Raw genomic sequence first — 18,014 nt, forward strand, 5'->3', positions numbered from 1 at the left:
GCTGTGTCTCATTGCTATAAACGTTTGCCCTAAACCCACCCAACATTCCTAGAGGAATTCAGTAGACATTTAGGGTCATATTGCAAATTCAAAACAGGATTTTCTTGTTCTTTTGAAACAAAACACTTTCCAAGAATAAGGTATTAAACTGACCTAGAAACTCCATCGAGGAGGTCCATCATCGACTTCATGGAGTCAAACTAAATATTATATGAATGGTTTTGTTTTACGTTTGTTTTATATAAGGTTTTTCAACCTTTGCAACCCTTAAGCAAATCCTTGGACATGTTTGAATAAAAAAAAAAAGTAATAATGGTTCAAAAATAAAGAATTAATTACAAAAACGTTTTATAATTTCAACAGATTGTGTCACTTTTGTATGATTTTATTTTATGTGATCTTTTCTTTTGAAAAAGTCAAGTTAAAGTAATGGGAAATGGTCGTGAAAAACTAAACTATGATTGCTTGTGGTACAAGAAACCTTCAGTGCGTCAGTGTCATGATGAAGTGAATATCGAAGCATTGAGCAATCCCCAATGTCTTCGTTTTTTGATAATCGGTGCAATTAACATCTCTTTTAAATGCAGGTACGAGACACTGGCTGTAGCCACAGATGCAGACACCAGACAAGACTCTGATCAGCAGACCAAGAGCTCAGGGAAGAGACTGACGGTGCGTTTCCTGAAGACTGAGAGTGCTGCTGTTTCCAGTGGGGATATTCACTTTGGATATGACTGTGTGTATGTTTGTCCTCAGGCGGACTGGACGCTGGTGATAGGAGAAGAGGCTTTAGATATCTGTGTTCCCAACACATCGTCAGCGATGTCCTCCATCTTTGTGCTGGGGGAGAGAAATTTCTTCTGTCTCAAGGATAATGGTCAGATCCGCTTCATGAAGAAACTGGAGTTCAACCCCAGTTGTTTCTTGCCCTACGGATCAGGTGACCCATACTGCCTTTAACTCTTCATGCTGTGCTGTTTAGACTTCTGTAGCACATGGAAACCTCCTGTTTATGCTTAAAGCAAGAAAAACTATTTACCAATGGAGTAAGAAAAATTTATGCTTAATTTAAAGTGCCCCTATTAAAGGTTCATATTTTGGTTTTGGGAGTCCCCAACAACAGGTTGAGATGCATTCAAGGTAAAAAAAAAAAAAACTTTAATTGTCTTATAATATCCATTTATTTTGTACCTTTTTAGCTCAATGACTCCCAAACTATTCATTTTTCCAAACCCCTCCATTGTGTGACACTAGTCTGCTGTGATTGGTCGATTGATCTTATTTTCATTTCATTTTTCAGCTTTCGGGAGTGCACTGGCGCTTTGTTTACAGCTGGGGAAACAGCTATTTTACCGCTCCAAAGCATTTGACATTTTATTTTATTCTACAATTAGCATTTTCATTCAGACAAGGGATGTCAATTTTACATTTTTAAATTTCAAGGGATTTCATTTAAATTAATGATCAATAAATTGTTTAATTGTTAACCTTAAAGCTGCAAAATGCGTCTATTGCAGTGGCACGCAGTCAACGGCATGACAGGATGTGCATAAGCCACTCAAAAAAAAAACAACCCTTCTCACCCGAATTAAAGGGGTTTAAGTCTGATTAAAATGCTAGTAGCAGGATTATAAAATGAATAAATGTGATTATTATGATCATTTGATAAAATGAAGGGAGCGTGCCATAAGTTTGCGACCATTTTACTTTGTTGACTGTTTCAATCCCATCACGGAGAACGCTGACAGCGACTCTTTAAATGATACCGTGGTGCTCGTTGTTGTGTTTTAAAACACAATTTAAATGTTTTCAACTGAAATTATGGCATTTAAAATAATATTATCCCAAACATAACCTGTGCGTGTGGCTGCGTTTCGCCGTCAGTAAACCGCTTCCATCGGCGCTTTTGCAAAACAAACTGTTGCTCACATAAAATATTTTTATGTGAGAATTATGACCAGTACTTAATTTGATCCTGCTGGATTCTGTTCAGGAAAATGTCAGATTTGGAATTTTTGCATTCTAGTAGGCCTTTTTGTTTAAAAAAAAATCTGGCATCTACAGTGCATTAGATCGTGACATGCATGCATACAAGACAGAGTGAGCGCAAGTAGATGTATTTAATGGTTATTGCTCACATCTCATTCGACACAAATCCAAATGTTTCCCTATTCACAATGTATTTGAATGTTGAACTATTATTTAAAATGTAAACTAGGCTTGTACTTTACATGCCTTCACATATGGATGGAAAATATCATCCTCTTCACATTAGCAAAAACATCCTTGGCATAACAGCAGAGTGGACCAGGTGTCCTGACATTTTATCTTACCTGTCAGATTTTTCTACCCGGGTTTACTGCGCATGCGCACATCAATATCGCGTCCTTTAATGAACAACAATATTTAATGTATCTGCATTACAGTAGGGTTGGGGTAGTTGTAGACTTTAATAAAAACACAGTCAAATTTGTAGAAAAGAATATTTATTGTTGGTTTCCTGTTGCTGTATCCCTTCTAGCTACAACCGTGAATATAACACATAATTACTGTATTTGCAGTACTGTAAGGGCAGGATTAGGGTTGTGGTAGGTGTAGACATTAATAAACCATAACTTTACAGTAGCATTTTTCGTTGTCGAATTGTACTACCCACTGTTTTAGTGGGAGGTAGGAAAATCTGACAGCGTAGGACAAATCGACAGAACACTTGTCTACTACTGTCTATTTAAACTGACCAGTCTAACCTTTTTTAATGTTTGATTGACTGTATTTTATTTTTGATAATGAACAGTCTGCATTGTAAGTTTGAATTTCTAGAACATGTGGGGTGTGCGCGCGCGAGGCATAAAAAATAAATAAAAACCTGTCATTTTTACAGTAAGCTGTAATCCGCAAAAGTGTTTACTTTAATTTTTGCACACTCATGATAAAAAACTGAGGATTTGTGCTCTTTTTAAAATAAAGCAAACAAACAGAATGCGCGATGTCACCTTTTCCTTTCCGTGAACTTGTTTATAGCTTACTTTTAGCTTATTCATTTAATTCTGTTATATTTTGCATAGTTTTTTTTAAATGAAAACAAATAATAATTTTTATTTTAGGCGTATTACTTACATAGGCTATAGATTTTCCTTAAAGCATCCCATTTTGTCCCAGGGCTTGAAAACCTGTGCCCAATGCTAGTTAGGTCCTTGCAGAAACTAAAAGCTTTGTTTATTAGAGGAATATTTGGTTAGCTGGTTACCATGCTTTTGGATGCCATTCGAGTCCAGCCTACACTTACGCAGTTTTGTTCTGCTTTGCGTGTTGGTCACAAATTTGCACAAATTCAATAACATTTAGGCATTGTTTCTTTTCCTTAATCCTCACCGACTAACTCCTTCTAATTTCGCAGGTTTATTTTATTGTCATTCACTTTCTATAACTGTTTTCACAGCTCTTACTGTGGTGAACATAAGGGAAGGGAAATTAAAGATTTTATGGAAATAAATTAAGAATCTCACAGCTGCTCGCACGTATTTTGTGCACAAGCTGCACGCAGCCCAAAATGAAATATCTAAATTGACCATCGTTATCTTTTTTTCAGTCAGTTTAGTCAGTTGCCCATGGTGTTCACATCGTAAAAGTGATAGCAGAATCTTTCATCCATTAAGACTAGTGACAAAATAGAGGCTGCTCATGCTCCATTACGATAGAAACAGGCATAATATACATAACTGAATCTTTGTCATTTAGGGAAATGATCGCATTGGTATTTGAATTGAGATTGCAATCGTTTAACTCTTAATTGTGCAACTCTAATCAGCATATAAGTCATATACGGACATCAGAAATGGTAAACAGAAGTACTTGCTTGACACAAGAACAAACTTCATTGGTTCTTTCCCATCAAGAACCAATGTTGACAAAACCTGAGAGATTGCTTTCTCTCCATTTAAAAAATCATTCCACCGAAAACTGTGATGCTTCAGAAAGTAATCCAAATGAATCAGACAGCTTCCGCAGAGACACCGATCCTGGAAGGACAGAAATCTCTCAGGTTGCATTAAAAAAAATCTTCATTTGTTTTCCGAAGATGAATTAAAAAGGTTTGGAATGATATGAGGGTGAGTAAATGATGGGTGAACCTTTATTTTTGGCTGAACTGTCCATAGGAAAGTTTTCCTAGATATTTTTACTGGAACAAAAGACAAAAATACCAATTAAGAAATTGTTTGAACTGTGTGCTGTAGAAACACACACACACACACACAATCATGAAGACCATCTCATGAGTTAAATTACTGTTGTCTTTGTCTGCTACATAGAGAGAGAGAGATAATTGGGTGTTTGGGCACAGAGCAGAGATGTGTATATATATATATATATATATATATATATATATATATATATATATATATATATGTATGTGTGTGTGTGTGTGTGTGTGTGTGTGTGTGTGTGTGTGTGTGTGTGTGTGTGTGTGTGTGTGTGTGTTGGTGAGAGCGGTGTTGGTTTATAGGAAGGTGAGAGATGGACATCTTCTGGTGGTTTGGAAGTGGATGCAGTCTATGATTTAACCGCTGCATTGACTCTCCATGTGAGGCCCAGAGACCACAGACCATCTGAACACACTTCCTCCTTCAAACTCAGCTGTCTTCTCTCTGGCTTTGTCTTCAGTTTCCGAGGGTTCCACCAACATCCTGATGTGTAACCATAACAACATGCTGCTGGTGTACCAGGATGTGACGCTGAAGTGGGCGGCCCAGCTGTCCTGTGTGCCTGTGGCTGTACGTGTCGCTAACTTCCCGTAAGTGAACGCTGCCCAAATGAATCTTTTCTTAACCTCCATACTTCATAGAAACACCGGACAACCCCGTTGGTCCAGTCTATCTCACGTTAGACTGAATGTAAGATGTTGTGTGTGCTATATGCTCTCGTTCTCTTTGAAGCATTCAGTGTTTGTGGGACTGTTAGTTTAGAGTGGTTCTCATATGCAGAGGTAACAGATACGTCTGTAGAGAGAGTGTTTAACTGCACTGGTCTTTCTGGCCGTCCTGCACGGGTCACTCACTCTACCATTGTCCGTCCTGTCTCTCTTCTGCTGGCCTCACATTAAAAGAGCGTCTGTCAGCACCACCTAAATGAGCTGCCGTGCTTGTCTCGGTTACCATCTCTAGTGCACACACACACATAACCACTCACACCTTCACTTTTTCTAAATTGTACTATATTAAAGATAAAAAATAAAATGCAACTAACCATGCAATCATACATAGTTAGAATTGCCTAACAAATGAGCTTTTCAAGGCAGGAGATCTTTTAGTGTTAAACCTTTGAGTTAAATCCCATGTGTCCAATCAAACAAATGGTATTTTGGTGCAAATTCATCTGTCAGTTGAAGCAATCCAAATTAGATGCATGCCAGTATGCACCTTTTCCAAAACAAGTCTACTTGAAATTATGCTTGGCAGTTTGGAGAACTCTCAAAATGACTGAAACAAATCATTTCAAATAAATGGTAGTTCTACAAATATTCCTTATCCATCAGTTTGACTCAATAAGCCATAATTTACTGTCAGGCTCTATTTTTATCTGTCAGGAAAATATTGTAATGCCTGTTTTTTTAATGTGACATATACACGATATTCACAAGAATATCGTTTCAGTCTGCTCTGTTCAGTTCCTCCTGATTTTTACTAATTTGCTGTAAAAAAAATAGGGAAAACATAACAGATCCTGTATTCTCCCGTTTTAATGAACATATGCCTCGAATAAATTACTGGAATGCAGTGAGAATATCTAATTTTCTTCACAAATCCACAGTCATGTCTTTTTCCTGGCTTGTTTTCACATGAATGCTTTAAAACATCATTTTCTCATTTTCCCATATCAGCAGTTTTTATAGGAAAGCATGGAAATATGACTTGTTATCTGTCAAAATGATTAAAAGCACTTTGAAATATCCATTAGTCTTCCAAATAATGAGGAGAACATTTTTCATCCATGCAACATACACGTATGTTAACACTAAATGTCTTTGCACACTGAGTCTGAAATTTTCGTTTGAAATTTAAACACGTTTAAAAATAAATATAAACTCATGTTGTGTCAGTCATATTTACACACTGCCTCCGAAATTTTCGTCCATCATAAAATTTTTGGATCGGGTACAATTTTCTGCATAGCATGCATTTTGAAAGGAAAGGATGGTGAAAACGAAAACGAGGAAAAATGCATGTGAAAATTTCGGACCTTATTTTTTTTTTTACATTTATTTTTTCATTAATTGCTGATGCAGACTTTTTACACCACAGACTAAACAAAATTAAGCATTGCTTGGTAATTAATTGACCTTAATTGGTATTATCTAATTGTATACATAGATTTAAAAGCTGAATAATTTTTGGTTGATTATAGTCCATTACAAACATTACTTAAGTTATCTGACATTTTCTATCAAGATGAATTTGTTCTGACAGTTTAACTCTGGGTTCTTGTCATATTTTATTAGCATTTTCTAAACTATAGTAAATAAACTGATAATGTGAGAAATGTTGAAGGTGTCTGAATAAAATTTGGTTTGACACACACACACACAGAGAGAGAGAGAGAGAGAGAGAGAGAGAGAGAGAGAGAGAGAGAGAGAGAGAGAGAGATACTATAAATGTAAATGTGATATAGATTTGCATATATTACTACAGTAATAATTAACACTTTGGGGTTATTCATGGACTGCTGAAAGTTATTTAGTAATACTTACTTTTACACTTTTTAAGTTTCCATTTGTTATTTTGATGGTTGAGGGGTGAGGAGGATGATGTCACCTTATTGGATCCAGTCTATATTCTTATATTGCATTAATAGATCAAAACTTTAAGTTTGTTTGCAATATCTGAATGTACAGTTTAACTGAGGTTACTCCCATAATTCAAGTAACTATGGAGAAAATCTATTTAGAATGCAAGGAAAACTTTCCCATTAAGTTTTACTTATATGTGTGTTCAGTATAAGGGAATTGAAAACAATTAATCAAACTATTTGTTGTGTCTAGGTGACACACTGTATTTAGAACCATTTTAAACTGGATGTTTCTGACATTAGAAATTAAAACCTGACATGCACAAGGTCATAATTTACCAAAGCACAGGATCGCTGGGATAAATAAAAATAAATTAATTAAATCATGGAAAAACTAGTGATCAGCTTCTATAATATACACTTTCCTTTATAGAGTACTGTAAATTAAGCTTATATTATATTTATCATTAAAAAGTATTATAAAGCATTAAAAAGTTACATTGTCATCTTTAGAGAAGTACAATCTAATAGTAACAAAGCAACAGTAGAAAAAGTGGAAAGTAATCAGTCACACCGCACTGTTTAATAATATTCAATATATTGATTTCATATTGGGACTTTTTTTGTACAGTGTATCTAGAGTACAATAAATGGCCTTCAGTCTTTTCTTATCAAAGCATTGTAATAAAAGCTTAAAATACCAGTTAACTAACCCTGATCAATCATAAAGTAAGACACCTTCAGTCGTCTAAGCAAAAAATAAAATACAAAAGACAGACAGAAAGAAAGACAGGCATGCATTGAAGTGTGTTCTGTGTTTTCAGGGAACTGAAAGGGTTGGTGGTGACTCTGAGCTCTGATGGTCATCTCCAGTGCTCTTACATGGGCACTGACCCCTCCTTCTTCACTGCACCTAAAGTGGATGCCCGAGAGGTCAACTATGATGAGGTCGACACAGAGATGAAAATGCTGCAGAAGGTTATTCGCGGGGCTACCAAAACCCAAGGTATGACCCAAAGAGTTTGGAAAACAAATGCACTCTTTGTATGTTAATAGATGTTAACAGTTAAAAGCTTCTTGCAAAGCCCAGATTTATGCCAAATTGAATACCAGACCAGTACCTGATCTGTTTTTAAATGAACCAAGCCTTTGGGCTTTTAAACCGCTCCTTCCATTTAACATAATATTTTATCTAAATGTAGTAATGTTTTCCAATCAGTGTATCTTTACTGCTAATGTAACTATGTCTGAGAGTCTGAGAAAAAAAGATGTTGATGATCATTAGGTTGTAAATGTCAAATTTGTTCTGTGTGTGCATGCATATTTGTGTGAGCTTTGCATGGTTGATGCTAATTCCACTATAAGTAACATTGCCATTTAAGTTGCAGGACATTTCAGATTTAAAGAAATATGACTTCTATTTCTGAAAATACTTTAATAAAATCAAGTCTTGTTCTACAGCATAAAGTTCTGTTGCACAAAAATATTTGGCTGTTGGTGTGTGATCTTTCTCCAGACATTCTTCCGAGGGCAGAGACTGAGGAAGAGCTTACTCTGACCGCCATAGTCTCATCTAACCTGGACGAAGTCTCGGTACAAATACTAACACGCATGTTTATTTCATCAACATGAGAACATATAATGTAATTCTGTTGTTTTTATATTAAGCTCATTATAATGACTGCAGGAAACAAAAACACTTTTAGTTAATTAAATGAGGCCATATCACAAATATAAAATACAAAATGATTGTATATAAAATTCACTTTAATGACTACAGACTAACTCAAACCCTAACTCTAAAACATGATGTGATTGTGTTGTGATGATCTCTCTCACAGTGCGCTGTCATATCTGAGATGAATGGGATGCCTGTCCCCTCTGTCACAGTCAAGGTGAGTGCAGCTCATTTAACACTGATGTCTATGAAGTATATTAGGTTTTTTTCTTGTGTAATAGAAGCCTGTAGTGCTTTTTAATGCTGAGGTGATACAGTGTGTCCTGAATGTGTGCTTTATTCTCAGGTTAAAATAAAGAGTCGTTCTGCGGTGCAGAGCCCAAAGATGACGGTGTGTGTTCAGCCTCCTCTAGCAGTAACGCAGGACCAGTTTGTGTTGGACTCTATGGGTATGGCTATCTTTCCTTTTTTGACATACTTTTGTCCCAATCATACCTAAGCGGTAATCTACCCACAAACATAACGTTTCTAGTGGTTTTCAACATTAGGGCTTTTCATGCTTAAAATTATATATATATATATAAAAAAAAGATATACCATAATAAAAAAAACGGTAGTCAAATAAACGCAAGGCCTCTTATAGTGGCCCGGGGGCATGGTCAACATGGACAAATAAAGGCCAGTCTTAAATAAAGGCCGGGTGAAAATTTGTGCAGCAGAGCCAGATAACGAACGTACACGCCCACTGCCAGAGCGTTTCTCATTCTCGAGTCAAGAACCGGTTGCATCGGTTTTCGGATCACCAGTACACTGAACTGAGAACTTTTTCTGTTGGACGTGTCCGATTCGAGAACCGAGGAGCTGATGATACTGCGCATGTGTGATTCAGCGTGAAGCAGAATGACACGGAGTGCGTCTGAACCGAACTGGTTCCTTTGGTGATTGATTCTGAACTGATTCTGTGCTAATGTTATGATCTCTGTCCAGTGGAACGCTATCGCTTGTAATTTAAAACGGGTTATTTAAAACAATTACTTCTCATACAGATGGAATTCGAAATAAAGGCCTGCTTTTAATAAAAGCCTGTTACCTTCTGCAGTTCAGGTAAATAAAGGCCCCGGCTTTTATTTGAGTAATTACCGTATTATACAGCATATTCCTGACTGTGCCATTAAGTTTGTCTTGAATATACTTTTCAGAACATAACCGAGTTACCTGGTTGTTTTTCACTCTAGATAACATGTTTTCCGTGTTACCTGGAGTGAAGAACACAGTAAACGATTGTTTCTGTATCAAGTGAATGAAAATTTAATAAACTCTGTGTCACTTTATGTTGATATCAAACAAACCAGAGACTGACCATTGGCCTCATCCAATTTTAAAATATGTGTTTTGTGGAGTGATTGATTGAAAGGTGAATGAACAGTCCTTTTGACATTGTCCAGGATGGATAGGAGATTACATTATAAAAAATCTCTCCAAGTTTTGTGAATAATCAGGGCCTGGGTTTTATTTTATGTTTTGATTTTGTTTGTGGGCGGCAGTCGTCTGTGAGGGGCTGCCGTGCTGTTATGTCTTTATTTTATTATTAAAGTCTTATTTGTTTGTCCGCCGGTTCCCACTTCCTTCTTCTCGTGATCATGGAGTTTTAACATTGTTACATTGGACTTCATAATCATCGGGAAGAAGGAGGCGGGAACCGGCGGACAATCAAATCACATTTTAATAATCAAAATAAAGACAAAACAAAATCAATTTTTTGCACAGTTGCTTGAGAAATACTATATTATATACTCAAAACACTTTTATCATAGTGCATAATTTGCAAATGATACATTTTGGTTTTTGCCTTACATAGCCACCCTCATATGTGCAGCTTTTCTGGCATCGTAAACTTACTCAGTAGCTCACCTGGTACACCTGGTACCGCAGTGTAATTGAGATGCATAGCGCTCATATACAGTATGTGGCCTAAGAAACACAATTCACAATAAAACAGCATAAAGACTTAAAGCTAAAATGGCATGTCACCTCAGGATGTTTTTTTTTTAAATATATTTTATTATGTATGCTTTTATTAGCACTGTTGGTTCGGTTCAGTGTTTTACTGTCTTTCTTTTGAGAAAATCAGAGTGATTTGTTTATCTGAGAGCTTTGTCAAATAATTTCTGCTTCTTGTATATCAGCTGCTCTTTACTAAATGAACATTTACCAAACAAATATCACCCTGCAGTGTGGGATCTTACACATCATCTACCTGAGGCCATTTCCAGGGTGGGTCCATGATTACTGTCACTGCAGGACCAAAATCTGATTTTCTTGTGTGTGGCCCACAAAATATGTCTGAGAAATTGTTGGCCAACCAGAAGCCAGTGTTATATCACTTTAATGTTGAAGAGATGCCAAACCCTGACAAGCTCTTTACTTAGACATTCTACTGAAAGACCTCTGTCTCATGTTTCACCATACTTCCACATGTCATCCAGTCCAGCAATACAACTGCCTTAGCCATTAGAGCTTGGCAATGTGTAATGTATACTCACACGTCACACACACACTCCCTATGAAACACAGTAGAGAAGAATCACTTGTTTCACTCATTCTTTTCTCACTGCTTTTGCTATGGTTTGACCCATTTAACTTACACACACACACACTGAATACTTTGACAGACAAAGGGAGCTATCAGAACACATTGTGTCTGAAACAGGCAATACTATTTATCTGAAACTATAAGAGAAATGTACTTTATATTTTGTTATAGTCTCAGAGAGTCTAGCTGATTAAGTCAGCAATTCATAAAACTCTAAATTACCGACCCACTTCTTTAACCACTAAACCACATCTCAAGAAAATTAGTGGCATGTGTTTTGGGCATGAAATGATCAGGCCTTGTAAAATTTATTGCTGTTTCTTTGACATGATGTTGCCATGGAACTGCCACAAGGATTTCAGTTCTTCCTACTGAAGAAAAAGAAGAAGAAAGAAAATACTAATTCTACCACCATACTAAAGATGATGACAAAGATGGTGTTGTCAAAGAGAGTATTGGCCAAAATACTGTCCTCTACTTAGCCAATAGATAAACCGTCTTAAGGTTACGTATGTAACCCTATTTCTTAATATTGTCTGAATCGTGTGTGTAATCAGACCAATGGATGGGCGAGGCGTCACAGACGGGATGAAGTGTGACCAGGAAGCTATAAAACTAGGTGAAGTGGAGACCGTGGCAGCATCTGGAGAATGAGGGAAGTGCTCGCAGGGATGCCAGGAGTATGGCAGGAGATGCAGCGTCTCGTTTCTCAGAGTTACATATATCCTACATAGAACTGAAAATAATTCAGACTTGAAGGCAGACTTGAAAATAAAAGAGACTTGACTTGACATAGCCACACCCAATAGGAAGGCCTTGGAGACTCCCACATTTCAGGTGGAGTGAGCCTTGACCCTTAAAGGTGAGGGGAGGCCAGAGGAATCATATGACATACAAATGGCATCAATTATCCACTGACTGAGGGTCTGCTTAGTGGCAGGCAGACCCCTCTTGGAAGGACCATAACCGACAAACAACTGGTCAGACTTCCTCCACATGGCAGCTCTGTGGACAAATGTGCAATTTAGCTTCTGCTGGTCAGGCTCCCGAAAAGAAAAGGACAGGAAGTCTGAAATACGATGGGCCATGGTACTGAGGAGGGCACTTTAGGGACGTATCCTGGCCTAGGGTACAAAAAATCTTTGGCCAAGCCGAGCGTAAAGTCTAAACAGGAGGGGGCCACTGACAAGGACTTTAAGATACGATGCCGCACCTGGAGACAGATTACCCGAGAGTGTCTGTTCAACCTGGGGCATTGCTCTATAACCACGCTCATTTAGTCCTGTGACATTGCTGTAATCAGTAGGAGAGGGACTAAAGAGGCAGGCTGAATATGGTTTTGATCACGATTTCGACACCTCAGTGTGGAGATTGGCAAAAAAACGGCAAGCCTCGGCATGGTGGCTTAGACCTCAAAAAATGCTCATCTTACTTGCTTTTTGAGGGTTCAGTCATCTTCACTGCCGGCCATTCAAGATTTAACTTGGCCACCGGTCGAGTTATCACCTCCACAAGCTCCTCGAATTGTGCAAGCTGTGGTGGTTCATTGGCGCTCTCGCCATCGCCATCGCCCTCCTTGGAAACCGACAGATTAAGTGCCAAGGGACTGAAGCTGCTGAACATACAAGTGCCACAGCAAAAAATATATATACTGACTAGGCTCAATATATATTTTAACTTGATTCATACTTGTTAATTGTGTATTATGTAGAAGATACAAATACTGTACTGTGGGAAAAGAGTCAACACAAGCTTCTTTTAAGTTGTCCTTGTTTAAATAAATTTAAATAAAGTGTGTTAGGGTGTAGGTCCTCCCAAACAATTTCTACTTTTCTAAGAAAGCTTTATATCAGATGTTGCAACATGGTTGCAGGGGGTTGCGCCCATTCAGGAAATATAATTGGTGAGGTCAGGCCCTGATGTTGGAGATGGGTCCTGGTTCACAGGTCACATTCCTGTTCATCTCAAATATGTTCAGTGGCCTTCAAGTCTGGCGTTTGTGCACGCTAGTCAAGTTCTTCCATAGTGTATCATTTTTATAGAGATCTCATTTTATGCACAGTGGTGCTGTCATAAAAAGTAAAAAATGGGCCCACCTCAAACTATTGACACAAAGTTGGAATCACACAATTCTCTAGAATGTGATTGTATGCTGTAGAATCAAGCATTGGTTTGTATTCACTGAAATTAAAGGGGCCTAGCCAAAGCTGTTAAAAGTGTCCTCTGATGTGATATCAAGTTTTTCTTTGTCTTTGGAGTGTTACAAGCTGTTCATGCATATATAAGATCCATAAAGTTGCAAAGACTAAAGTCTCAAACTGGCCAAATAGAGATCCTTTTCAGAATGATGGACTTTGTAAAAATCAACGCATTTCAGAAAGCTGGGACAGAGAGGAGCAACAGTAATATACGGTTTGTGGAAAATAAAAACAGTTTTTGAGTGTATGCACACTAACTGTTCAAAATCCCGCCACACCACAGACTACCACGCACACAATTTTACACTCAATTACTTTATATATGTCCCAAATTTATATTAATGTATGAATTGAGTTTCATAAGAATGCCTGTTTGAATTTTAACATTAAAGTTGTAGTCTGTAAATTAATCTCTTTGTTGCCATCTTTGTTTGAAACCTGCATTTGCAATTACTTGCAGAATTATTTTCATTATGTGGGTTGTGCTCCGGCATGGCTCCAGTGCGGATGAATCTAATGTTTTGAGGTGAATGTGTGGCTGCCAGTCACCGCACCCGTGTGGATATTTAATGTAATCTTTTAATCCAAAAAGCTAATTATTCTTTATTCGAACTGGTTTCTCTTTAAAACACAAATCCCGTGTAATCCCTGGCTGTCTGTATTCAGATGCACATTCCAGATGGTGTGAGAAAATGTTAAAGATCCACCACCTGCAGGATCCTCACATGTGATAGCCTAGTAGCCAGGACTCAATCTTTATGTTTACAGATGTAATGACGCAGGAGCATTTTTGGTGTGAATTGGCCTGAAAATTCTCAGAATAGTATGGTTTTGTGATTTTATTTCAATACAAGTTTGACAAATTTTCCATGGAGATCATGAAAGGAAGTAGGCACAACTTTGTTGCATTTGTAAGTTGTTGATGGAAATATCCTGGAGGAAGTGTTTTTAGGGGTTCCACCTAACAAACTCTTTTCAGTCAGTTCAGGAATGTAAATACAGGAGACCACAAGGGTTGCTGAAGCAAAGAAAGTTTCCTACACTCCCCGTCTCTTTGCATTTACATCCATGTGCTTTTGTTGTGATGGGCAGGTCTTTGTCAGTCCCAGATGAGCCAACTCGTTTAGCTTAAGTTCTGTACTGTTTCCAAACCCTGCACAGTCAATATTTAAAGAAGGTTTAACCGTAAAGTAAGTGGTTTCCTTTTTGTGTTGTTGTTGTTTTCTTCACAAATTACTGCTAGCTTTATTCCATAACTTAGTGCAACCACAGAATACTCTAAATACAAAAATGCATAGCACTCACTAATAACGGGAGAAATACTTTAATATTTGAATATTTTTAAATACATTAATATTTTTTTCTCCCCTAGTCTGCCATATGCCCTCTTTTTTTGAGCAAGGCAAAAAAAATTTTTTTTGAGAGCAAGCATGTGATGCCATAAAATACTACTTTCGGAATTTTGATGAAGATGGAAGTTTATGAAGATGTATTAGCAATGTGTTAAATATTATTAGTCTTAAAATAGAAGAGAATGGGAGTGGGATATGGTATAAAGAGAATGGGCTATAATGCATAAATAACAGAATTGCCCAAAGTAACTGGTAAGCGTTGGCTTAATAAGCAGTGTTTGTTTCTTAGATCGCCAGCATATTACTGCATCTCTCTTTTTTTTTTTTGAGTGGAGTTCAGTTTGGAAACTTATCAGCTGTGACTGACAGATCTCTAACCTCAAGAGCTGTGATGGACAGTTCAGGTGGAGTTGAGACCTGAGAAGTGGATGTATGGAGAACATGTGTGACATCCCTCACTCTTATTGATCCCTTTTAACAGTACCTTTTCTAAAAAATAATTATTCTTGAATATTAATAGGCTATTAATTTTCCAACTTTTTTACATTTGAATCTGGACTACAGCATGCCCTAGATATTGTTTGAAACTGTTTTGATTCTTTATTGTTCGTTCACACTATACATTAAGGCTTCATTAAGTTAACATTAGTTAATTCATTAATAACTGCCAGTGAAAAATTCTTCTGAACATTCATAAATCTTAGGTGTTCCAATATTTAATTACACATATTTAAAATCGAACATTGCAAGGTGTTATTTAATGAGCTAACATGAACTAAGACTTGTATTTTTTAACAAAGATTAATAATTTCTGTAATTAATGTAGCTATTGTTCATTGTGAATGTTAATGCATTAATTAAGGTTAACTAATGATATATCATTGTAAAGTGTTACCTATTGGTCTTTACATTTATATTTTTACATTTAATCAATTAGCAGACACATTTATCCAAAGCCACTTACAAATGAGAACAATAGAAGCAATCAGATCAACAAGAGAACAACAACAGTATAGAAGTGCCATGACAAATCTCAGTTAGTCTAGTACAGAACGCATAGCCAGTTCATTAGATGTTTTTTTGAAAATGAGTAAAGACTCAATTGTTCGAATTGAGATTGGGAGGTCATTCCGCCGGCTGGGTACAGTCCAGGAAAAGGTCTGTGAGAGTGATTTTTAACTTCTTTGGGATGGCACCACAAGGCGTCGTTCACTTGCAGAGCGCAAACTTCTGGAGGGCACATAAGATTGAACTTATGAGTTTAGGTATGTTGGTGCCTTGCCAGTGGTCGTCTTGTAGGCAAGCATCAGTACCTTGAATTTGATGTGAGCGGCTACTGGTAGGAGAGGAGAAGGGAGAGGAGAGGAGTAACATGAGCTTTTTTTGGCTCATTGAAGACAACCCTCGCTGCTGCATTCTGGATCATTTGCAGAGGCTTGATATTACATACAGGAAGGCCCGCCAGGAGAGCATTACAATAGTCCAGTCTGGAGAGAACAAGAGCTTGGACAAGAAGTTGGGTGGCTTGCTCTGACAGGAAGGGTCTAGTCTTCCAAATGTTGTATAAGGCAAATCTGCAGGACCGGGTCGTTGTAGCAATATGGTCTGTGAAGCTTAACTGATGATCCATCACAACTCCTAGGATCCTTGCTGTCCTGGAAGGAGTTATGGTTGACGAATCCAGCTGTATAGAGAAGTTGTAACGAAACGATGGGTTAGCTGGAACCACCAACAGGTCTGTCTTTGTAAGGTTGAGGTGATGGTCATTCATCCAGCTAGAAATGTCACTCAGACAGGCTGAAATGTGAGCAACTACCGTCGGGTCATCTGGTTGGAATGAGAAGTAGAGTGGGGTGTCATCAGCGTAGCAGTGATAAGAAAAGCTATGCTTTTGAACGACAGATCCTAATGACGTCCATAGACCTTTTTTTTTTTTTTTTTAATCTAGATGAGGGTGTTTGCGCACAGTTGATTGCATATAATGAGCTCAGACACGGGAAAGACTGTACCTCGCCTTAGTTTCATTACATAATCAGAGAATATTCGTTTTCGAATTTCGATTTGAATTTGTTCATTTAAAAGTACACACAAGCTTTCTATAGACATATTTCTCATGTCTCTGTGTCAAATATTTGCTGAGTTTGTGACTTGTAGAAAGTTGCTCATGGAGATATAGATGGCAGAAAGTGCACCCTGTTTGTTTTGTTTATTTTGCAAAAGCACAATGTTTCATTGTTATTATCAGTGTACACAAATAAAAGTAGGCTTTTTTAGATTCGATTGATTTTAGTCTTATCTCTATCTAAATATTTAAGTTTTCTCTTTGTATCAGGAAAAACTTGAAGTGAACGCATTGGCGCGTTAAATATGCTGCATTTAATTTTATCCTTCGATAGTAGATTTCAAATTCAATATTGATTAACTGTTTCAATTATTTACTGTATATAACACAAGTACATTATAAGTAACTTTAACTAAATTACCTAAAAATTATCATTAACCCTTACTTTACTTTTTCATTGGATAAGTAATTGAATTAGTTACTTAGTAACAAGTTAGACCCAACACTGCACATTGTAACAAATGACAGTTGCCCCGCCCCTCTTGCACTCTGATTGGTTAGCTGACTAGAATGTGACAGTGATGAGAGCAGCGTTTTATCCAAAGTTGAACATTCTTCAACTCTCTGCACGAAAAAAAAACACCCGAATGCTCAGCGCGAAAAAGGCGCTCAGCGCTTGGAATGCTCCTGGCATTTCAAAAAATGCAGTGCTTCCATTGAGAAGAACTGAAAAAATATGCTAGCCATGGGGAAAAATGCTTTGGTGGACCCAGGGCCTTATTGTCACGCTACGGGGGAATGAAGCACATGAGGAAGACTATGAGCAATGTAAGTAGTGTTTAATTAATCCAACCAAGAGTAAATCCAGGACAGAACAAGCAGGTGACACACGTAGGGACGGTTAAGATCGGATAACAAACCGTAAACTTGAACACAACTTAAATAGGAGGGCTGATGAGGGTAATTAATGATACATCACAGCAGAACCAAAATGAGAATAATCAGACATGAGGGAAAATTAGGCCTATTAGATCACATTGGGAAGGAAACACAACAAAAACAGTCCAAAGGTGTGACAGTTGCAAATTACCATATTTAAATTGTAAAAATGTTAATAAATTGTAAAATAAAAGTAAAAAAAAAGTTTTATTTTTAAAAAAAGTATTTTTTAGACTCTAAAAAACTTTTGTATTGTCACATTTTTACCATTTAAATTAGTATTTAAATGGTAAATATGTGACAATACAAGACTTTTTAGGACTATAGTTACCTTTGACAATTGCTTCCAAGTTGTGAAGTTTCAGCTGGTTAGTGTGAACAGTTAGCATTGCCAATACCTTAATCCAGC

At 37.2% G+C, this 18,014-nt stretch overlaps 1 protein-coding gene across 2 annotated transcripts in view; it reads left to right on the forward strand.

The window, feature by feature from the left end:
• LOC113116495 (protein PTHB1) overlaps window positions 1-18,014 on the forward strand; it is a 108,318-nt gene that overhangs the window by 10,025 nt on the left and 80,279 nt on the right. For both annotated transcript variants that reach the window (XM_026284685.1, XM_026284686.1), the window contains exons 7-13: window positions 588-672; window positions 757-940; window positions 4,663-4,792; window positions 7,608-7,789; window positions 8,300-8,376; window positions 8,625-8,678; window positions 8,808-8,910. In XM_026284685.1, the coding sequence (XP_026140470.1) occupies window positions 588-672; window positions 757-940; window positions 4,663-4,792; window positions 7,608-7,789; window positions 8,300-8,376; window positions 8,625-8,678; window positions 8,808-8,910 (815 nt within the window). The remainder of the gene's footprint in view (window positions 1-587; window positions 673-756; window positions 941-4,662; window positions 4,793-7,607; window positions 7,790-8,299; window positions 8,377-8,624; window positions 8,679-8,807; window positions 8,911-18,014) is intronic.

The sequence above is a fragment of the Carassius auratus genome, chromosome 16, assembly GCF_003368295.1.
Source record: "Carassius auratus strain Wakin chromosome 16, ASM336829v1, whole genome shotgun sequence".
In the NCBI taxonomy this organism is placed as follows: domain Eukaryota; kingdom Metazoa; phylum Chordata; class Actinopteri; order Cypriniformes; family Cyprinidae; genus Carassius; species Carassius auratus.